The 25,156-nt window shown below is 35.7% G+C and overlaps 1 protein-coding gene across 1 annotated transcript in view; it reads right to left on the bottom strand.

The window, feature by feature from the left end:
- LOC117326101 (sodium- and chloride-dependent glycine transporter 2-like) overlaps window positions 1–23,191 on the bottom strand; it is a 28,495-nt gene extending 5,304 nt beyond the window's left edge. The window contains exons 1-9 of the mRNA XM_033882722.1: window positions 22,926–23,191; window positions 12,336–12,467; window positions 11,260–11,554; window positions 10,738–10,870; window positions 6,278–6,412; window positions 5,017–5,120; window positions 3,778–3,902; window positions 2,716–2,828; window positions 2,313–2,441 (exon numbers count right to left, since the gene is read on the bottom strand). Of these exons, the coding sequence (XP_033738613.1) occupies window positions 2,313–2,441; window positions 2,716–2,828; window positions 3,778–3,902; window positions 5,017–5,120; window positions 6,278–6,412; window positions 10,738–10,870; window positions 11,260–11,554; window positions 12,336–12,467; window positions 22,926–23,133 (1,374 nt within the window). The 5' untranslated portion in view covers window positions 23,134–23,191. The remainder of the gene's footprint in view (window positions 1–2,312; window positions 2,442–2,715; window positions 2,829–3,777; window positions 3,903–5,016; window positions 5,121–6,277; window positions 6,413–10,737; window positions 10,871–11,259; window positions 11,555–12,335; window positions 12,468–22,925) is intronic.
- Between the last annotated feature and the right edge of the window lie 1,965 nt (window positions 23,192–25,156).

Genomic DNA, 25,156 nt, shown 5'->3' with positions numbered 1-25,156 from the left:
ATATGTGACCTCCATTACCAAATTAGTTTATTATAACGTTTACAGTTCCGTAATACTTAAATATGTGACCTCCATTACCAGATTAGTTTATTATAACGTTTACAGTTCCGTAATACTTAAATATGTGACCTCCATTACCTGATTAGTTTATTATAACGTTTACAGTTCCGTAATACTTAAATCTGTGACCTCCATTACCTGATTAGTTTATTATAACGTTTACAGTTCCGTAATACTTAAATCTGTGACCTCCATTACCAGATTAGTTTATTATAACGTTTACAGTTCCGTAATACTAAATATGTGACCTCCATTACCAGATTAGTTTATTATAACGTTTACAGTTCCGTAATACTTATATCTGTGACCTCCATTACCAGATTAGTTTTTATTATAACGTTTACAGTTCCGTAATACTTAAATCTGTGACCTCCATTACCTGATTAGTTTATTATAACGTTTACAGTTCCGTAATACTTAAATCTGTGACCTCCATTACCAGATTAGTTTATTATAACGTTTACAGTTCCGTAATACTAAATCTGTGACCTCCATTACCAGATTAGTTTACTATAACGTTTACAGTTCCGTAATTCTTATATCTGTGACCTCCATTACCAGATTAGTTTATATTATAACGTTTACAGTTCCGTAATACTTAAATCTGTGACCGCCATTACCAGATTAGTTTATTATAACGTTTACAGTTCCGTAATATTTAAATATGTGACCTCCATTACCAGATTAGTTTATATTATAACGTTTACAGTTCCGTAATACTTAAATCTGTGACCTCCATTACCAGATTAGTTTATTATAACGTTTACAGTTCCGTAATACTTAAATCTGTGACCTCCATTACCAGATTAGTTTATATTATAACGTTTACAGTTCCGTAATACTTAAATCTGTGACCTCCATTACCAGATTAGTTTACTATAACGTTTACAGTTCCGTAATACTTAAATCTGTGACCTCCATTACCTGATTAGTTTACTATAACGTTTACAGTTCCGTAATACTTAAATCTGTGACCTCCATTACCAGATTAGTTCACTATTACGTTTACAGTTCCGTAATACTTAAATCTGTGACCTCCATTACCAGATTAGTTTATTATAACGTTTACAGTTCCGTAATACTTAAATATGTGACCTCCATTACCAGATTAGTTTACTATCACGTTTACAGTTCCGTAATACTTAAATCTGTGGCCTCCATTACCAGATTAGTTTACTATCACGTTTACAGTTCCGTAATACTTAAATATGTGACCTCCATTACCTGATTAGTTTATTATAACGTTTACAGTTCCGTAATACTTAAATCTGTGACCTCCATTACCAGATTAGTTTACTATTACGTTTACAGTTCCGTAATACTTAAATCTGTGACCGCCATTACCAGATTAGTTTACTATAACGTTTACAGTTCCGTAATACTTTAATATGTGACCTCCATTACCAGATTAGTTTATTATAACGTTTACAGTTCCGTAATACTTATATATATGTGACCTCCATTACCAGATTAGTTTACTATCACGTTTACAGTTCCGTAATACTTAAATCTGTGACCTCCATTACCAGATTAGTTTACTATCACGTTTACAGTTCCGTAATACTTAAATATGTGGCCTCCATTACCAGATTAGTTCACTATTACGTTTACAGTTCCGTAATACTTAAATCTGTGACCTCCATTACCAGATTAGTTCACTGTTACGTTTACAGTTCCGTAATACTTAAATCTGTGACCTCCATTACCAGATTAGTTCACTATTACGTTTACAGATCCGTAATACTTATATATATGTGACCTCCATTACCAGATTAGTTTATTATAACGTTTACAGTTCCGTAATACTTAAATCTGGGACCTCCATTACCAGATTAGTTTACTATCACGTTTACAGTTCCGTAATACTTAAATATGTGGCCTCCATTACCAGATTAGTTCACTATTACGTTTACAGATCCGTAATACTTATATATATGTGACCTCCATTACCAGATTAGTTTATTATAACGTTTACAGTTCCGTAATACTTAAATCTGGGACCTCCATTACCAGATTAGTTTACTATTACGTTTACAGTTCCGTAATACTTAAATCTGTGACCTCCATTACCAGATTAGTTTACTATAACGTTTACAGTTCCGTAATACTTAAATCTGTGGCCTCCATTACCAGATTAGTTTACTATAACGTTTACAGTTCCGTAATACTTATATCTGTGACCTCCATTACCAGATTAGTTTACTATTACGTTTGTAGTTCCGTAATACTTATATATATGTGGCCTCCATTACCTGAGTACAGATGAGTAGTCCCAGTAAAAACCATACTGCACACACGATAGCAGTGAAGATCATTCGTTTCTTCCTCAGAGCGGGGTATGTGTCTGTTATAGCAGTACAGACAGCCTCTATGTGGACAAACTACAAAATGAATACTATTGAGCGATATGTATGTTTATAACAACATCTTAAATATCTCAGAACTATGAATCAGTTTACTTTACCTAATTTGTACCCGATACGATGTTAGATGTACTGTGTGTAAATATTTATCGGTGCATTGAGGGGTAGTGAGGCCTAAAGTTAATAAAATAATTGAACACAAGATCAGTAAAATAATGAATAAAAGTGAATTAACTGTCTTTATTTGTATCAATAACATAGCTAATATAAATCAACCTCGAACAATACATACCTGACTGTCCAGCCCCACCGTTAGCAGCATGATAAAAAACAGGGCTGCCCAAAGGTTAGGGATAGGAAGCTGGGCGAGTGCTTCAGGGTAAGCCACGAATCCCAGACCAGGACCTAGATACACAAAGGCAGAAGTTGATACAAGATAATCCAGCGTTCTGTGTCAATGTTAGGTTTTTTTATCAGCTATACAGAAATCAAAACTTGTCAATTATGGACCTTCGGTGACGTCAATATGATGTTATACCAACCTGGTAGAATTCAATATTAACCGTGGGCGAAGGTGATTTTTGTTTACTCTAATAGGTCGGTATAACACGATATTTTAGGTTCCAGTGTTATTTAAGGACGTGCAAGGTTTTGAAGGTGGAGGGAAGTCGGAGTACTCAGAGAAAAACACCAGGCACTGTCCCACGTGGGTTACGAAATCGCAACCCAGAGGTTGATGGCTAATAATTAAGTGTCGGCACACCTTTACCACTCAGCCACCGCGGCCCCCAACACGATAATGATCGAATCAAAGGCCTTTTATTTCTTATAAGAGATATGAAACTTGTTTCCAAAAGAGTCGAATTACATTATATCATACCGTATGAACAAGAAAATTTGCAGTCTGCCATTTTGACGTCGTTAGGTCAATATTGACTAAAAATAGAAGCAACATTCAATATCTCAAAATAATGACTTTCACTTGGGCACGTTTTAGCCATTTAAAATCGGACCATATCCAATATAAACGAATATTTAATGAAACTACGCTTCATTTACAGTGTTACAAACCCAATAGCTCTCACTTTGGAATGTGCAACTTTTTTTTTCTCAAAATGATCGCGTTAAGGTGTATCAGGCTGTACCAGAGAGCCGATGGGTATTCATTAGCACACCCCGGGTGTAAAATGACAGCGATTTATATTGCATAAAATACTTGATAATGTATTTTTATTCTTCATGAAAACTTTGTCTTCAATACATTGAAAACTCAACCCATGCACTGAATAGCCATTACACCCAATATAGTTCATCAGCATTAAAATGAATATTTAGCATCAAATATTTTAAGCACCTGATTTAGCGATTTCAGATATCGGAAGGTTGGCTTTGTTTGCCATGAAACCGAGCACAGAGAATACCACCAGTCCGGCATATATGCTGGTCCCCTCACTCATAAATGTCAGTACAACAGCATCTCTGTGGAAAGAAAGGCATAAATGAGAAATGTATTATACACTAAATACCCTATTTGTGGGTTTTATGAGGACAGAGCACTGGCTAGTGAGACGAAACCTAGCAATAGTCATACAGGTGGTAAACCAATAACTAACTTCCCTATCATGGTATATGGAGTAGTCTTATTGCGTGTGTTAAGGTACCTTCTTGTAAGTACATTATTAAATACAATATATCAAAACATATTAATATTTGAGACTAAGTTTTGCGAAATACGAGTTGGGCAATATAAAAAGGGTTCAAGACGCAGATAAATGACTGAATTAAACAATATTACCATAACTTTTAAACACATTGTGTAATGGTTATTACTTTTAAACACACGAACTTGATAGATAAAAAACACGCATACGCTGAAATTTGAAAATTTGAAAACATTCGCATTCCCTTGTGGGATACCTGAGTTTACCTAAATTTGTATGGCGGGTGTCGTCGATTTGACCTAGATTTGTATTACGGGTGTCGTCGATTTGACCTAGATTTGTATTACGGGTGTCGTCGATTTGACCTAGATGTGTATGACGGGTGTCGTCGATTTGACCTCGATATGTATTACGGTTGTCGTCGATTTGACCTCGATTTGTATTACGGGTGTCGTCGATTTGACCTCGATATGTATTACGGTTGTCGTCGATTGACCTCAATTTGTATTACGGTTGTCGTCGATTTGACCTCGATTTGTATTACGGGTGTCGTCGATTTGACCTCGATATGTATTACGGTTGTCGTCGATTTGACCTCGACATGTATTACGGGTGTCGTCGATAAGGCAGAAGAGGAATGCCATTCCGAAACAGATTCTCCTTGTACATTTGAACGGGTCTGCATGAACAGCTTTATATATTTTTGTTTACACAGTTACCATTATGGAAATAGTCCAACACATAAGTAATAATTATATATTACAGTACTGATTATCATATGTCTGATACATTAACACAGCAGGATACTTCTATTGGTATCTTAATTCTTACTTTAATAAGAATGTCACATTACAGCTTTTTGACTGATTATAAAACATATACTGTTAGGAGGTCTCACTCGGCGGACTATATATCCGGGACAATCAACTCACCTGTAACAGTTATTATTGAACTTGTTGTAGCTTGCCATAGTAATCATAGGGCCCCATGCTGGGCCTAGTGAGTAAAAGACCTGTAGCGCCGCCTCTATCCATACCTGGAATGGAGGACAAACACATTTACTACATATCCAAAATCATCTAAATTAAAATATACATATAAAATGTTTCCAGTGTCCTTTACTTCTCTCGTTTGCAGAGACCCGCCTGATAAGTATCCGTGTTATTACCATAAAATGTAGTGTATAAACCAACAGTACAATAGTGAACTGTTTATTAAATCCTTTGAAATTGATATCAAAGTAAATGTCATTTCATGATACTTCGCTGTGATTGTATCAGCTACCCAAGGCCACTTGGTAATTCATTAAAAGCCTAAACACACCAAAACCACGACTGTGCGTCACTATTGACCTGTAAGATTCACCTCATATGTTTAAACATAATGTGGTAAAATGTTCACCTATTTTATAAAGGTAAAGTGCGCTTTTAAGAGAAGTCAGATAATTACCTACATCCAGTATCCCGATCGGCCAATTCACCAATAAGTTCATTCAAGTTTTTAACAGTGTGTGTTTGATGCTATTAGCCTGTTGCTTTCTACCGACAGCTAGTTTATAGAATCGTTAGAGCATGTAAGATCGGAGCATCCTGTCACCTACCGCCAGTTACTGTGAAAGGTTTGTTACTTGTGGTATCAAAGGAGGGTATTTACAAAGGTGTCAATAAAATGGCATTTCAAATGCCATCCTTTAGAACTATTGTTTACTTTTGAAAGGTAAATTCGGATGATGAATTCAAAAGACGGACTTTTCAAAAGTTCACCGAAGCAATATTGTTCGATTTGCCTCTTTCTCTGAGAATGAGAGTGAAGATGGGAAAAGCCAGTAACTATAGGAATGAACGTGGCTGTCAAGGGCCCCGTTGTTCTAAATGTAATTATCCTAATCACACTCTAACGATAACTTTAAAATCTTGACAAAATAATTTCTGGTAAAACTAAATTTTATGGAATTATAACACTCGTCACTCTCGTTATAACCTCTTATTATTTAAGGAATGGAGAAATGAGAATTTCGCCAATGAAGTCATGAAGCTAATTATCTTTTGAACAACTGGGCACTGAATTAATAAAAGGTTCAATGCACTACTACTACTGCTACTTCTATTACTACTAGTTGGAGTGGTGGTAGTGGTGGTGGTGGTGGTGGTGGTAGTGGTAGTAGTAGTAGTAGTTGTGGTAGTTATGTTTCACCTGCATATCAGCTAGTCTGTTGAAGTCCGGTGTTAGGTAAAACAAGACTCCGTCGATAGCTCCTGGTAAAGTCAGTCCCCGGACAAGGATGACCGTCAGCAGTATGTACGGTAGTGTCGCGGTTACGTATACCACCTATAAAACAAATAGTAGCGTCACAAAAATTGTACATCTTTTTAGTCTATGTTGTCCACCCTGGCAACACCATCACAATACATAAACAGGATAGCATAGCTTTATCTGGATCACAGAACAGCATGCACCATGTGCAGTAGCTTACCTTTTCGGACAACAAAATAGACACACGCGAACTTGATGTCATGTCAAAAGGATAGTAACTTACCCAATGTTGTCTATCTGGACAACAAAATTGACACAAGTTAACAGGACGTGGTACCAAATCGACAAAAAAAAGCCCAATGTTGTCTACCTGGACATGAACATCGACACAAACTAACATTACATGATACCAAATCGACCAGATTATATCCAAATTTGTCTACCTGGACAACAAAATCGGCATAACATTTATGTCATAAACTATGGACAGTATATATATCTGACCGAACACCACTACACTATATTCACATGGTGCCATAGTAACATAACGTCTCCTTGACAACGCAATCATGCTATGCTTACATGACTTCACTGTCCCATACATATTGGAGTGAAGATCGCGAAATGTTTTTGAGTCTATATCAACGCTCATTATATCAAAACTTCAATATGGTTTTATATTGAATAGGTCTGAACGCACAGCCTTACTTGAAGATGCTAGACCAAATTTCCGATTATGGTCAGTGCCATGCACTTGGAGCTTTCAAAACAACTACTTTTAGTATCTTATAGAAACCTTGGTTATAAAATGAAGTGCGCTAATACGCTTTTTCATAATCACTCTTATTGGGCACTTGACATAAATACACGTAGACTATATACGTAGCATTGCAAAATTGCTTATGCTGTCAGACATATGAAAAGGTGCCAAAAGAGTAGATTTAAATGCCAGCAGTACTATACATTTTTTCAAAATGTTTGTTCAGAATACTTTTATTTTAATCAAAATTCAATTAAGTATGTGAGCTCACAAATTCTGCTTCATTTCGGAAAAATAAGACCAGTATGAGTCGGTCTTAACCAGTTCCAGCAAGTGTAGGCGAGTGATTTCCAGTGTTTGTGTTATTACGTAGGAATTGTAATGAAGTCACGATCATTCATAAAACAATCTGTTATGAATAGTGACATTAAAACCAAATGTAATACCATACATAGTATATAGGAGTAGATTGGCTGTAAGGAGTCTGATCTAGAACTTTACATCCTTAAGTATTACTATACAGGTTGTCATTGGAATATGCCAGAATCTCAGCTACGTGACTTATTTTAAATATGAACGTAATCTGTTTAAGGTTTCATTTGTTATGTCTTTATGTACGACCATGCCTATAAAGAGTATAGATATTCTATAACGCGTATGAAAACCTGTACTTGAACTTACTTTTTTCTTTATTTTGCTCACTCACTACTTACCTGTTATATAACGACACAAAAATGTATAGATTATATGCGATACCACAACTGTAAATTGACTTAAGATGATGATCAATACAACATATATTTTCCTTCCGGGATAATAGAAGATAAGATGTTTAAATACAATGAGCTACATCACTTATTTTCTGTTACGTCCCACAGTAATTGATCCTTTCGAATTAAAGTTTATTTGTATCTCTCAGTAGAAAGACCTCTCAAACTTACTCAGTTTGTCTGTAACATGATATAACTGGGGTCAATTGTCTAAAAACATGATAAAATAAAAGTAGAAAGACACGCCTTGGGGCAATAGAAAGCCTCTCTCCCAACCTCTGGAAACAGTTCCTGTCCCGATCTCCGGAAAAAGTTAATGTGATTCTACACAACAGGACAGAAGATCAGAAGATACTTCAGTAGAACTACCCAGGCGCTATTACGTAAGGATTTCTGGGTAATATTTGGCATGCAAACTTCATGTTTATTTTTATGATGTAAAACCTATTGAGACATGCAGACTTATCACTTACCCATCAAGATACAGCATGCTGTTGAAAATTCGACATATTATTGAGAGAAATATGGTTAACATCGTACAACACAAGGTTTATTTTGGCGATGGAAGGAAATACGCAGATGACAAGTTTTTAACGCCTTTCCGTTTCGGGCGAAATATAAACCTTGCTTTCCACGAAATCAACCATCTATTGTGTTCATCCTGCAACCATTTATCGGTAATATTCGTGACAAAACGTTGGTTACCCAGGATTATTTAAAACATGCACCTGCTTTATTAAGGAATATCACACCCACTTATAGTATGTGTTAATGCCTAATAGCAAAATACCGCACATCTGTGTGCCGAGACATTACAAACATAGAATTGCTTTGCAATTGTTTAGCATGTCCTTCGGTAAAAGCAAAAACAGCATAATAAAGAGGAACTGCTTTATTATTTTGTGACAGAACAGGTGCACCAGACGATTTCACCGTTAGAACACTTTGTATTGATTTGTAAACCACCTTTTAATTGGTAGTTTGTATCGGCTAATTTCCAAAGTGGTTACAGGATAAATAACATCAATACGTAAAAATCTTCACAACAAAATATAAACAGTACCTACTAGAGCTGTCAATGGATAGTGTGTTATTGTATCGGAGCGTGGACTGGTCAAAACACAATAGCAGAATAACTGGACTTTAAATTGCAAGTACCCCATAGAAATCTCATGTTGTCCTAGTTTAAACCTGTCCGGTAATGGACAGGTAAATGGAAATCACATAGAAATTCGGATTGGATATATGCAGCTGTGTTGATATATTATAAATTATAAATGTGAAATTGTTTCATTAAATTTGGGCGAGATAACCCTTAAACCAGCCCCATGTGATGACCAATATCGAACTCATGTGTGTTGATCTATCGCATATTTGATTACATTGAGATCATTCAGGTCATTTATTTTTTCATTGTAGAGTAAAATGCAGTTAGATCAAAAGCCCAATGCAGAGAAGTGGTTAATTTCTTCAAATCCTTAAAGGAAGTCACTTATAAAATCACAATAGAATGAAATAAAATGTGTTTAGTTACCTAGTCTTAACCCTCCGAAAACACAGAAATCAGGGTAGATTAATTGAGATTAATTACAACCCCTACAAAAGCATTTGAATTGTCAGATGAATTTGTCCTAGATTCAACCCCTACGAAAAAAAAGAATCAAGTCAGATTCATTGATACGGATGAAATTAGACTCGTCCCACAAGAAAACATAGGAATTTAGTAACGTTCATTGGTGCTTAATGCTAGCCCCAAAGACCTTATTTTTGAGTCTTCATAGAGAGTCACAAACTTAACAGATGTTACTTACAATATTGCTTTATTATAGTGAAACTAAAGGGGTATTCCGAACAAATTATAACATATCTTGCTCTTCGGTGCCGTTTAAGACCCCTTTCAAATTTTCAAAGCATTGCCGCATCAAAATATGTTGTCTGCTGTCTGTACCTAGCTCCACCCAAAAGTAAATACTAAGACCGCCTAGATATGGGGTATAGTATCTAATTCAGCATGTTAGCGAGACGCGGAAGTTTATCACGAAAAGACATTTATTATTAAGATTTATGCATATGCCACAATATTGATAAGCAAAAACATTCGCCTGTAGCTATATGATAGTTCGGGAGTCGCCATATTTGTTTGCATTACATTGTGCAGACGCAAACCTATTGTGACGTATCCGGAACACTTGATAGCTACACCTGTATAGAATTTCTGAAAATAACAGCAAAACCGGGGGTAGTATGTCCTAAGGAACATAAGCACATACTTCTGTGCATTTTTGAAAAATAAATAAAAACAACTTCTTACAAAATCCTATCATGTCCGGAATATCCCTTTAAGGAACAAATCTAACATGGTTTTCTTTATATTAGTACTCCCTGTTTACATATGTAAATATTTGCATTCTTCCAGGATGCAAACATGATGTCGGGACTAGAAGTGGAAGAAAGAGGTAAGTGACATTGTGATCATGTATCTCGCATGCATTTCCCGTACAATTTGGTTTTTAGTCAGCACGTGTATACTACGCAACTCTAAATACATGTTTTGACATCAAAAACATGTATTTAAGACACTGCATGTACATGATCCTAAAACAATAATGTTATTGGATTCACTTAAATAAGCCGGATTTGTTGGCTGAATTGTACTGAACATTTAATTAGCATATAAAGAAAAAGTAATACCAGGGATGTCAGAAATTATAGATTTATTAACCCCATCACCTTACAGTTATAGAAGTAGTACACAATGACTTTCTTTGAATTTGATTTACAACCATTACCCACAGATAGCTAGAGAATAGAATTCCTGGGCTTGTTCGTCAGTAATACATGATCACAATAACACCATGATTTCTGGGTACCTTTCCTATCGACTTTACACCTTTAATCAGGCATAGGTAGACGAGTATCCACGCGGCGAAGAAGCACACTGCCAAGTGCCATGGAATCCGACCGATGACGTCCAGACCAGATGACATACTTAACACTTTATACCTTCAAAAGCACACATTCTAGTATTCAATACATTCACCGATCCCATCAGTCTCAGTATTTACCGTTATAAACAGGAACAGTTCTACCATAATGTAATAGAAGAAAATGCCAAAATACACTAAACTGTCTCACTACATAATACAAAAGTACGTTCAGCTGTTCCGACATCGTATCAGTTATACCATAAACGTACTAATCAAATATCCAGAACATGGTATTATTGCTCAAATTGAAATACGAATGTGCCAGATTAAATGTATATATATTTTTTCAATTAATATGATAGGAGAGTTTATATATATACATATTTTCACAGCTTGCACGTTTTGGAAGGTACTCAAATACTATTGATTTGGTTTATATTCTACAAATAGATGGTATTTACTTACTGCCAAAATTCTTCTTCAGAGGTAAGTCCCTTGACTGTCGATAAAACATGGTAATTGATGGTACTATTCTGAAGAGTTTCATTCAAGCGTGTCACATTTGGAATGAATGAAATGTTTCTGCCAGTGTTGTCACCCACCCGGACCCCGCATGTGTCGGTGTTCCAGTCATTGGAACATGTGCTCCAAGGGAGAGGACTGATGAAACTGTTGCCAATGTAGAACAATGTCCAGGCAATGATGACGTTGTAGTATAGACCGATTATCCCTATGGCTATCACCATCCCAACTCCAACACCTACAAGAAATGATATCGTCATATCAAAATTGATATTCCTACTCAACAAAGGGTCAGGCTACATCGTCATATTCCTACTCAACAAAGGGTCAGGCTTCATCGCCATATTCTTACTCACCAAAAGGTCAGGATACATCGCCATATTCTTACTCACCAAAAGGTCAGGATACATCGTCAAAGTCCTACTCATCGAAAGGTCTGAATACATTGTGTTATCGAACATACATATGCCTACTCTAACAAGTATAGACCAAACACAAACACGCGTGCGATATATACCAGCGGAAAACCCGAGAATAAAGACACTACCAACATCAAAGCGATGACATAATTCTACCTCAAGTTTGAATGAATGGTGTAAAATTGAAAATAGATAAAGATTTGCATTGATACTCTTGACAACATACTCAGATTTTATCATAATCATCCCAATACACCTAGACATAAAACGACAGGAGAATAAGACGAGGTGTTCCGGGAAATCGTCTTCCTCGACAGGTATGACTTTATATTGTATGAGCTAATAGAAAGTGTCCAAATAGACTATTTTGCCAACCATCGTCATAGCATACACGTTTCTACTCCACAACTAAGAGGCTTATATCAAACAAGCCTATTATATAAACCTAAAGGGCAAAAGAAATACTTTATCGAAAATGCAAAAAAACAAAAACCTGGTCATATCAATCAAGCACACAATATGATATATATAATACATCGTTATATGAATCAGACACTTTATATTATATATAAAGTATACAAAAAGACGTTAATGATCTACCTTTGAAGATCGGACACACTTCCCACGCATGACTTGCACTCTTTCCAGTAAACTGTCCGAGGCAAAGTTCCAGGAAATACAACGGCAGTCCACATAACACCAGGAAAATTAGGAATGGGATGAGAAATGCTCCTAAAACAGAAACATGGAACACGGTATACACTCTCCACTGAATCTGTCATCAATGTGACATGCTGTAAACAGGTCGACAGTATCGTGTGGAATGTTTCTAAGGAAGAAAAGATACAAACTGTACAAGATACAAAATACACACAAACTGTACAAGATACAAAATACACACAAACTGTACAAGATACAAAATACACACAAGTTTACAAGATACAAATACACACAAACTGTACAAGATACAAAATACACACAAACTGTACAAGATACAAATACACACAAACTGTACAAGATACAAAATACACACAAACTGTACAAGATACAAAATACACACAAACTGCACACGATACAAAATACACACAGGAACGAAATGTTAATTAAGCAAGAACATGAACCAACCCAAAAAAAAACCCAATGTGTTCAATTGTAACATGCATTCTTCTGATTCAACTATGACATGCAAAATTCTGATTCAAAAGTGACATGTATACTTCTGATTCAACTGTGACATGTATACTTCTGATTCAACCTTGACATGTATACTTCTGATTCAACTGTGTCATATATAGTTCTGATTCAACTGTATCATGTATACTTCTGATTCAACAGTGACATGTATACTTCTGATTCAACTGTGACATGCATACTTCTGATTCAACAGTGACATGCATACTTCTGATTCAACTGTGACATGCATACTTCTGATTCATCAGTGACATGCATATTTCTGATTCAACTGTGGGTACATATTTCTGATTTAATTGTGTCATGTATACTTCTGATTCAACTATGACATGCATACTTCTGATTCTAAAGTGTCATGTATACTTCTGATTCAACTGTGACATGTATACTTCTGATTAAACCTTGACATGTATACTTCTGATTCAACTGTGTCATATATAGTTCTGATTCATCTGTAACTGTGTCATGTATACTTCTGATTCAACAGTGACATGTATACTTCTGATTCAACTGTGTCATATATAGTGCTGATTCAACTGTATCATGTATACTTCTGATTCAACAGTGACATGTATACTTCTGATTCAACAGTGACATGTATACTTCTGATTCAACTGTGACATGCATACTTCTGATTCAACTGTGACATGCATACTTCTGATTCAACTGTGACATGCATACTTCTGATTCATCAGTGACATGCATATTTCTGATTCAACTGTATCATGTATACTTCTGATTCAACAGTGACATGTATACTTCTGATTCAACTGTGACATGCATACTTCTGATTCAACAGTGACATGCATACTTCTGATTCAACTGTGACATGCATACTTCTGATTCATCAGTGACATGCATATTTCTGATTCAACTGTGGGTACATATTTCTGATTTAATTGTGTCATGTATACTTCTGATTCAACTATGACATGCATACTTCTGATTCTAAAGTGTCATGTATACTTCTGATTCAACTGTGACATGTATACTTCTGATTCAACTGTGACATGTATACTTATGATTCAACTGTGTCATATATAGTTCTGATTCATCTGTAACTGTGTCATGTATACTTCTGATTCAACAGTGACATGTATACTTCTGATTCAACTGTGTCATATATAGTTCTGATTAATCTGTAACTGTGTCATGTATACTTCTGATTCAACAGTGACATGTATACTTCTGATTCAACTGTTTCATATATAGTGCTGATTCAACTGTATCATGTATACTTCTGATTCAACAGTGACATGTATACTTCTGATACAACAGTGACATGTATACTTCTGATTCAACAGTGACATGTATACTTCTGATTCAACAGTGACATGTATACTTCTGATTCAACTGTGACATGCATACTTCTGATTCAACTGTGACATGCATACTTCTGATTCAACTGTGACATGCATACTTCTGATTCATCAGTGACATGCATATTTCTTATTCAACTGTGGGTACATACTTCTGATTTAATTGTGTCATGTATACTTCTGATTCAACTATGACATGTATACTTCTGATTCAAAAGTGACATGTATACTTATGATTCAACTGTGACATGTATACTTCTGATTCAACCTTGACATGTATACGTCTGATTCAACTGTGTCATATATAGTTCTGATTCAACTGTAACTGTGTCATGTATACTTCTGATTCAACAGTGACATGCATACTTCTGATTCAACTGTGACATGCATACTTCTGATTCATCAGTGACATGCATATTTCTGATTCAACTGTGGGTACATACTTCTGATTCAATTGTGTCACGTACACTTCTGATTCAACTGTGACATGAATACTTCTGATTCAAAAGTGACATGTATACTTCTGATTCAACTGTGTCATGTACACTTCTGATTCATCAGTGACATGCATATTTCTGATTCAACTGTGGGTACATACTTCTGATTCAATTGTGTCACGTACACTTCTGATTCAACTGTTACATGAATACTTCTGATTCAATTGTGTCACGTATACTTCTGATTCAACTGTGACATTCATATTTCTTATTCAACTGTGACATGCATATTTCTGATTCAACTCTGATATGTATACTTCCGAGTCAACTGTGTAATACCTCTGATTAAGACAGGCTCCGGAGAAGTAAACAATCCGTTGCACGATATAGAACAGGCTTATACATGTTTAACGCTTTGGTGTAATCAGAACTGAAGGTTTAATGTAAGTGTTGCTGGGATCGCAATCTCATTGCTTTGTTAGGATTATATCGTATCGTAAAATGTACATGTACATACATATATCACGTTACAGTTAATAAAACACAATCAAGTATAGTGACACAATCATGGTCGTACGAACATCTCTGAAAATGTATGATACAATACTGTTACTAGCATGGGGCATTATTTGAATTGCTGCTGAGAAAGCTCATGTGTTGATTCAGAAGTTTTATATTGGTATTTGTGAGGATTGTATTAAAGTAAAAACAGTTGCTAAGAAAGAAGAGAAAAGCGAAGATCCCAAATTTAGTCGCATCTTACGATCATGCAATGGGCCAGTAGGTTTTCTTACGCCCTACCTGCAGGGCAGGATATCACAGTACAATATTCTAACATGGGTCGTACACTGGAAAAGTCAATAGTTTGAAAGGTCTTTCTCTCAATACAACATTTGAGGTTTCGTTGAATGACTCTGTATGCTTTGTTGATAATATGTATATGTTCAGTCAACCCTCAGATGGGAATGGGCACGAGAGTGGTTGGCCACATTACCTCGGTTAGTGGGGTGTAAGGGAGTGGTGAATTAATTCATCATTTTTCTGACTTACAAACATAGGCACTGTTTTCATTTGGTTGAAATATTTTTTGTATATTATATCTATATTACAATCGGCGCTCGGCAAACGATTTGATTATATACCCAATATATTTAATATTATTGCTGAAAGTAAAATACATTTGGTTTGTTTGGTTTGTTTTTGTTTAACGTCCTATTAACAGCCAGGGTCATTGAAGGACGTGCCAGGTTTTGGAGGTTGATTTATAATGGTATGACTTTATCTGACAAGATGAAGATAGATACTCGTCAACAAAATAGCTGTATGCATGCTTATGTACATATCGCTCCATCATTTTGACAAAGATAGCCGTTTGTGGGCATGCATGTACTAAGAGAACATTCGCTGTGAGGATTAAGACCACGATATACGTGAATTTCATCGAGAGTAGTTCAAGAAAGGTGCATATCACGGCATACATATATCAAATTAAGTTATCTTGTTATTGTTGATAACAACTTCATGTGTCAACAGAATCCAAAGAGAATCTAAAATGTCACCAAACGTAAACAAAACTCCGTTGCACAATGACCTTTGTTGAACTTTGATAGTTCCGGAAGTTGGAAATATTTTCTATCATACAGGACTAACATCAACAAGGACCAAGGAAATTTGTTACCGTTTTTGCAATATCCCTATATGTAAAATGCCATTATTAGGCATTTTCACATAAAGATTGGGTGTCGCTTTTAACAAAATGTTGATCTCATCGATATCCCTACCACGACTAACAGTTGATGTACATGCGCATGCAGACCCAGCTAATGATATCGTGCAGCTTGTCTGGCGGCAAGTCACGTGTAATATCCGGCAGGCGCTTCTTACTTTGTGTCATGATATTTTGTAGGTTAAAGTGTCCCAATTTGTATAATTATTTTTCGTGTTTAATCGTGACCGGCTATATTTTGAACTCACTATTAGCAATGATTTTTGGAAAGTTACAGGAAAATGAAAACAAATCACAGTTCAGAGTGATGGGGCTAAAATAACTTCAGACTTACAAATCACAGTTCAGAGGGTCGGGGCTAAAATAACTTCAGACTTACAAATCACAGTTCAGAGTGTCGGGCTAAAATCACTTCAGACTTACAAATCACAGTTCAGAGTGTCGGGGCTAAAATCACTTCAGACTTACAAATCACAGTTCAGAGTGTCAGGGCTAAAATCACTTCAGACTTACAAATCACAGTTCAGAGTGTCGGGGCTAAAATCACTTCAGACTTACAAATCACAGTTCAGAGTGTCGGGGCCAAAATAACTTCAGACTTACAAATCACAGTTCAGTGTGTCGGGGCTAAGTTCAGTGTGTCGGGACTAAAATCATATCAGACTTACAAATCACAGTTCAGAGTGTCGGGGCTAAAATCACTTCAGACTTACAAATCACAGTTCAGAGTGTCAGGGCTAAAATCACTTCAGACTTACAAATCACAGTTCAGAGTGTCGGGGCTAAAATCACTTCAGACTTACAAATCACAGTTCAGAGTGTCGGGGCTAAAATCACTTCAGACTTACAAATCACAGTTCAGAGTGTCGGGGCCAAAATAACTTCAGACTTACAAATCACAGTTCAGTGTGTCGGGGCTAAGTTCAGTGTGTCGGGACTAAAATCATATCAGACTTACAAATCACAGTTCAGAGTGTCAGGGCTAAAATCACTTCAGACTTACAAATCACAGTTAAATGTGTCGGGGTTAAAATCAAGAGCCAATTAACAATTTGAAAATAGTTAGCGGATGGGCCTGGAGATATACAAAAGGTTGGAATCTTAACTAGCTTGACAGCAAATACTTTCTAAGAATATATAGTGTTTATTTTCAATTACGTACAGATAGCAGTTGGATAAGTTTGAAAGAAGAAGAAGGTTCCAGTAATACTTTTTCATAAGCTTTCCACGAATATTAACTTAGAGCAGGCAAACAAGGAAAAGATGGAGCGCGTCCTCTACTTGGTTTTGGTTACCATAACGACATAATCTATTCGCCCTTGTGTCACTACCTACCGCCGTTCTATATAAAGTTTTGGTTACTATAACGACATAACCTATTCGCCGTTGTGTCACTACCTACCCGCGTTCTATATAAAGTTTTGGTTACTATAACGACATAACCTCTTCGCCCTTGTGTCACTACCTACCGCCGTTCTATATAAAGTTTTGGTTACCATAACGACATAACCTATTCGCCCTTGTGTCACTACCTACCGCCGTTCTATATAAAGTTTTGGTTACCATAACGACATAACCTATTCGCCCTTGTGTCACTACCTTCCGGCGTTCTATATAAAGTTTTGGTTACCATAACGACATAATCTATTCGCCCTTGTGTCACTACCTTCCGGCGTTCTATATAAAGTTTTGGTTACCATAACGACATAATCTATTCGCCCTTGTGTCACTACCTTCCGGCGTTCTATATAAAGTTTTGGTTACCATAACGACATAACCTATTCGCCCTTGTGTCACTACCTACCGCCGTTCTATATGGCGTCTATGCGATGAAAGCCTTATTTAAATAAGTTTACGATACACATCAGGAATTGACTTTGTTAGGTGAAATTTTAATGTAAAGCTGTCTACAATTAATTGCAATGTAAAGCTGTCTACAATAAATTGTAATGTAATTCTGTCTGCAAAGTAATGTAACGCTATCTACAATGAATTGTAAAACTGTCTACAATAAATTGTAATGCAATTCTGTCTACAATGAATTGTAATGTAAATCTGTCTACAATGAATTGTAATGTAAAGCTGTCTACAATGTAATGTAAAGCTGTCTACAATGTAATGTAAAGCTGTCTACAATGTAATGTAATGTAAAGCTGTCTACAATGTAATGTAATGTAAAGCTGTCTACAATGAATTGTAATGTAATTCTGTCTACAATGAATTGTAATGTAATTCTGTCTACAATGAATTGTAATGTAATTCTGTCTACAATGAATTGTAATGTAATTCTGTCTACAATGAATTGTAATGTAAAGCTGTCTACAATGTAATGTAAAGCTGTCTACAATGTAATGTAAAGCTGTCTACAGTAAATTGTAATGTAAAGCTGCCTACAATGTAATGTAAAGCTGTCTACAATGTAATGTAAAGCTGTCTACTATAAATTGTAATGTAAAGCTGTCTACAATGTAATGTAAAGCTGTCTACAATGTAATGTAAAGCTGTCTACAATGTAATGTAAAGCTGTCTACAATGTAATGTAAAGCTGCCTACAATGTAATGTAAAGCTGTCTACAATGAATTGTAATGTAAAGCTGTCTACAATGTAATGCAAAGCTGTCTACAGTAAATTGTAATGTAAAGCTGCCTACAATGAGTTGTAATGTAAATCTGTCTACAATGAATTGTAATGTAAAGCTGTCTACAATGTAATGCAAAGCTGTCTACAGTAAATTGTAATGTAAAGCTGTCTACAATGTAATGTAAAGCTGTCTACAGTAAATTGTAATGTAAAGCTGTCTACAATGTAATGTAAAGCTGTCTACAGTAAATTGTAATGTAAAGCTGTCTACAATGTAATGTAAAGCTGTCTACAGTAAATTGTAATGTAAAGCTGTCTACAATGAATTGTAATGTAAAGCTGTCTACAATGAATTGTAATGTAAATCTGTCTACAATGAGTTGTAATGTAAAGCTGTCTACAGTAAATTGTAATGTAAAGCTGTCTACAATGAGTTGTAATGTAAATCTGTCTACAATGAGTTGTAATGTAAAGCTGTCTACAATGTAATGCAAAGCTGTCTACAATGTAATGTAAAGCTGTCTACAATGTAATGTAAAGCTGTCTACAATAAATTGTAATGTAAAGCTGTCTACAATGTAATGTAAAGCTGTCTACAGTAAATTGTAATGTAAAGCTGTCTACAATGTAATGTAAAGCTGTCTACAATGTAATGTAAAGCTGTCTACAATGTAATGTAAAGCTGTCTACAATGTAATGTAAAGCTGTCTACAGTAAATTGTAATGTAAAGCTGCCTACAATGAGTTGTAATGTAAAGCTGTCTACAGTAAATTGTAATGTAAAGCTGCCTACAATGAGTTGTAATGTAAAGCTGTCTACAGTAAATTGTAATGTAAAGCTGCCTACAATGAGTTGTAATGTAAAGCTGTCTACAGTAAATTGTAATGTAAAGCTGCCTACAATGAGTTGTAATGTAAAGCTGTCTACAATGTAATGTAAAGCTGTCTACTATAAATTGTAATGTAAAGCTGTCGACAATGTAATGTAAAGCTGTCTACAATGTAATGTAAAGCTGTCTACAATGTAATGTAAAGCTGTCTACAATGTAATGTAAAGCTGCCTACAATGAGTTGATATAAATAACATTTGATGACATCTCTTTTCATATTGCAAATCATTAAAAGTAATACGGATCATTCAGACTGGAAAAAACTGTTTATGCACCATATTGAAAAATATGGTGGCGATAAAATATGGAGTTTAACCAATCTTCGTCTTGCAAAATGAAGACAAAGGGAAAACTTTCTGGGATGAATATGTTTGGGGTTCTCTCTATGAAGGCATCCCCGCAGCCCCTTAGGATATTCTCTGTCTGCCTTTATGGTTTAATGAAAGTATTAAAATAAATAGACGCACTATATTTTAAAGAAATCAGGTGATTCTGGTGTATACTATGTAAAGGACCTCGTTGATAGAATTGGAACGCTTGTGACATATAAACAAAATATCAAGTTCATACATTTTTATGAACTTCAATAGTCTTATTAGTGCCATTCCAAGAGGCTGGAAGAGATTGGTCAATGATTACAGACAAAATATTTAACATATTGTCCATAACATCTTAAATCAAATTAGAAGTATTAAAAAACCATCAAGAAATTTCATAAAAAGACTATCTCAAAGGTGGCAGAATGGCCTGTTAAATCTAATGAGAAATGTACGATGGCCGATAGCGGCCGCCAAATAACAACTACAGAGTAATAGATTTGTGTACATGTACATTTTCTAGACGTACAGTACAACTACTCAATATTGCATAATGCGTACATGTACATTTTGCAACTTGTCATGTACAGTACAACTACTCAATATTGCATAATGCGTACATGTACATTTTGCAACTTGTCATGTACAGTACAACTACTCAATATTGCATAATGCGTACATGTACATTTTGCAACTTGTCATGTACAGTACAACTACCTAATATCCATTAACATTCCTAACATTCGAATCCAACATTCCATGATTTGACGATATGAAATTGAGGTTACTTGGTGTATAGGAGGATACGTGTTACATAGGGTTGAGCACGTGGTGACAAACTTATATTCCGAATGCCTTTTAGTCTGAAGACTCAATAGTTCGAAGACCCAATTAACGGTCCAAAGGCTCGATAGTCCGAAGGGTCGCTAGTCCGTAATATACTTATACACGTTGTGCAGTATGGAAGTATATATCTATATTCGGTCTACAATCGTCCAATTAATGTGGCTCGAAAGATTCGGCAAAAGTGGGAAAGTGTCCTCTGTATCCTTGTCTTAATCCAATAATTTCAATAATACAAGTTTATGGAATTTACTGTTGGAACTATTTGTACCATTATGTAACTGAAATGTTGAATCAAAAGTAGTGCCACTCATGACAATCGAATAGCTTTCATGACCAGTGTTATCGAGGCATATGGAAAGGATGTCCGTACATACTTGGACAATATCTCACATGAACTTTTTTTGAGGTTACTATTAGGGAAACGATGCTAAGCCTTCCAGTCGCACTTTTCAACTCGTGCCCATTATATTGACTTTATTCAAGATGGCACTGACTATTTAAAGAAGGCTGCCATCTCATTCTACAAATGAACTGTCTCTAGTTTGAGAGAGACAGTCAAAGGCCGTCTTGAATTGACCCCAATAACAACTATGACGTGGTAGTTATCCACAAATGTCCATTTTGCTCTTTATTTTGTAATCTCTTATCAGAGGAATACAAAGATTTGATTTTCTATTAAACTCTGCTAAAAGCAATGGAAAGATACTCTTTCAGAATAAACGAAATGGAATCCAGCAAAGTTAGCAGCAATTAATTTCATATTCAAAGTTGTAACGTTGGTTCTGGCAGAAATTCCCAGCAAAAAAAAAGATAGTTTGTGGAAACAATCACCCACTTGATTTCAACATTTAAATCGATGTATTCCACTGCGAGGATATTCACTTTTTAAATAACAGAACTACATACATAAATTGTTGCAAGTTACCCTTGATCAATCGGTTCTTTTTTATCCGGCAGAGTTCTCGTGGCCTGTAACAGTTAATACAATGACTGTCAAACAAGACGACGTCATGAATGTGCTTGTTGGTATAACTCTGACCTCAGTGGTCGGGTGAACTCTGACCCCAGTGGTCGGGCGGAACTGACCTCAGTAATCGGGCGGAACTCACCTCAGTAATCGGGCGGAACTTGTAACGGACATAGGGACTTCAGTCTGTGTCAGAATAAAATGCGCCATTTCTCTACTTGTAGCATTAAAATTCGTGAAAGTCGGCTTATATGTGTTTGTTCTAGAGAAAAACAGAAACTTAAGCGAAAACTGCGAACGAAGGAGGTATTACGAAACCTATTAACCCAAAATGTTTCCATTCAATTGGAGCCGACAGGAAATCTTAAGTGTAATTAATGTACACATGGTCTGGTTGCATATGTAACACAGCATGCATTTAGTAATGCAGACGCTATGAATCATAGCATGTAGGGAACGAACGGTGCAAGGTCTGGAAAAAAAATACGGTGTGCTGCTATTTGACACTTCAATCGGTTTTACGTAATCTACACCACTAATGAAAAGTCTTATCGCACGTTATTACTTGTAACCTCGTACCAACGAAATAAAGATCATTAGTCGATACCGACTAGCCAAGCAAAACCGTACCATGAAAACGAGAGCGGGAAAATCCATTTCAATGGAAAATTACCACTACTAGAGATATCACCGGAATTTAGCCGCCCAGGTGAACATTTGCATGGCTGCATTTGATCAATCATGGTTTATAGGATTATTATCTAAAGTGAATTTAAAACACTTAAATATTCCCTTCATAGCATGTAAAAATGTTCACAAAATTTCTCGGTGTATCAAAGTGTCTTAACACTAGGCAAGCTTTTATTCATAAGTAAATATTTATCTTACTTCAGTAAAAAACAGAAGGCATTCCTACCTCCGCCGTTCCTCATGCAAAGGTATGGAAATCTCCAAAGATTTCCTAGTCCGACAGCATATCCGAGGAAGGAAAGTAGTGAATCCAACTTGCCGGACCAGTGCTCCCTCTCATTATCATTGTTTTCGGACGACTCCAAGCTACAGGTTGATCTAGAGTTAAAGTTATTCACTTCTAACTTAACACTTTCTGGTAGGTTAGAATCCATTTTCACCGTCTTCCCGTCCGCTACGTCTTACGCGAATGATACAACAAGCGAATGCCTGGTTAAAAAACCTCGGTGAGGCAGGTTTATGTCGGTGACCTAGTATTTATCTTCAGATGCGCTTGAGCAATTCTACTTCAGTGGGATGATATGCTACATACGGGTCAAAATTGGAGGATTTTGAAATTAAGTCAACTTGCATGCACAATGAAAAGTCTATAACTATTGTATAATCTCAATATTACCGGATAAAAAGTTATATAATTCCTGTATTACCTGATAAACAGTGGTATAATTCCTGTATTACCAGATAAACAGTGGTATAACCCATGTGTTACCAGATAAACAGTGGTATAATTCCTGTATTACCAGATAAACAGTGGTATGATACATGTATTACCTGATAAACAGTGGTATAATACCTGTATTACCAGATAAACAGTGGTATAATTCCTGTATTACCAGATAAACAGTGGTATAACCCATGTGTTACCAGATAAACAGTGGTATAATTCCTGTATTGACCGATAAACAGTGGTATAATCCCTGTATTTCCAGATAAACAGTGGTATAATTCCTGTATTACCAGATAAACAGTGGTATGATACATGTATTACCAGATAAACAGTGGTATCATTCGTGTATTACCAGATAAACAGTGGTATCATTCCTGTATTACCATATAAACAGTGGTATGATACATGTATTACCAGATAAACAGTGGTATAATCCCTGTATTTCCAGATAAACAGTGGTATAATTCCTGTATTACCAGATAAACAGTGGTATGATACATGTATTACCAGATAAACAGTGGTATCATTCCTGTATTACCAGATAAAGAGTGGTATCATTCCTGTATTACCAGATAAACAGTGGCATGATACCTGTATTACCAGATAAACAGTGGTATAATCCATGTATTACCAGATAAACAGCGGTATAATTCCTGTATTACCAGATAAACAGTGGTATGATACATGTATTACCAGATAAACAGTGGAATAATTCCTGTATTACCAGATAAACAGTGGTATAATTCTTGTATTACCAGATAAACAGTGGTATGATACATGTATTACCAGATAAACAGTGGTATAATATCGGTAAATACCAGATAAACAGTGGTATAATTCCTGTATTACCAGATAAACAGTGGTATGATACATGTATTACCAGATAAACAGTGGTATCATTCCTGTATTACCAGATAAAGAGTGGTATCATTCCTGTATTACCAGATAAACAGTGGCATGATACCTGTATTACCAGATAAACAGTGGTATAATCCATGTATTACCAGATAAACAGCGGTATAATTCCTGTATTACCAGATAAACAGTGGTATGATACATGTATTACCAGATAAACAGTGGTATGATACATGTATTACCAGATAAACAGTGGTATAATTCCTGTATTACCAGATAAACAGTGGTATGATACATGTATTACCAGATAAACAGTGGAATAATTCCTGTATTACCAGATAAACAGTGGTATAATTCTTGTATTACCAGATAAACAGTGGTATGATACATGTATTACCAGATAAACAGTGGTATAATATCGGTAAATACCAGATAAACAGTGGTATAATTCCTGTATTACCAGATAAACAGTGGTATGATACATGTATTACCAGATAAACAGTGGTATCATTCCTGTATTACCAGATAAAGAGTGGTATCATTCCTGTATTACCAGATAAACAGTGGCATGATACCTGTATTACCAGATAAACAGTGGTATAATCCATGTATTACCAGATAAACAGTGGTATAATTCCTGTATTACCAGATAAACAGTGGTATCATTCCTGTATTACCAGATAAACAGTGGAATAATTCCTGTATTACCAGATAAACAGTGGTATGATACATGTATTACCAGATAAACAGTGGTATCATTCCTGTATTACCAGATAAACAGTGGTATGATACATGTATTACCAGATAAACAGTGGTATCATTCCTGTATTACCAGATAAACAGTGGTATCATTCCTGTATTACCAGATAAACAGT

This window comes from Pecten maximus, chromosome 1 (assembly GCF_902652985.1).
Source record: "Pecten maximus chromosome 1, xPecMax1.1, whole genome shotgun sequence".
Taxonomy (NCBI): Eukaryota; Metazoa; Mollusca; class Bivalvia; order Pectinida; family Pectinidae; genus Pecten; species Pecten maximus.
This window is presented reverse-complemented; position numbering and strand designations above follow the sequence as displayed.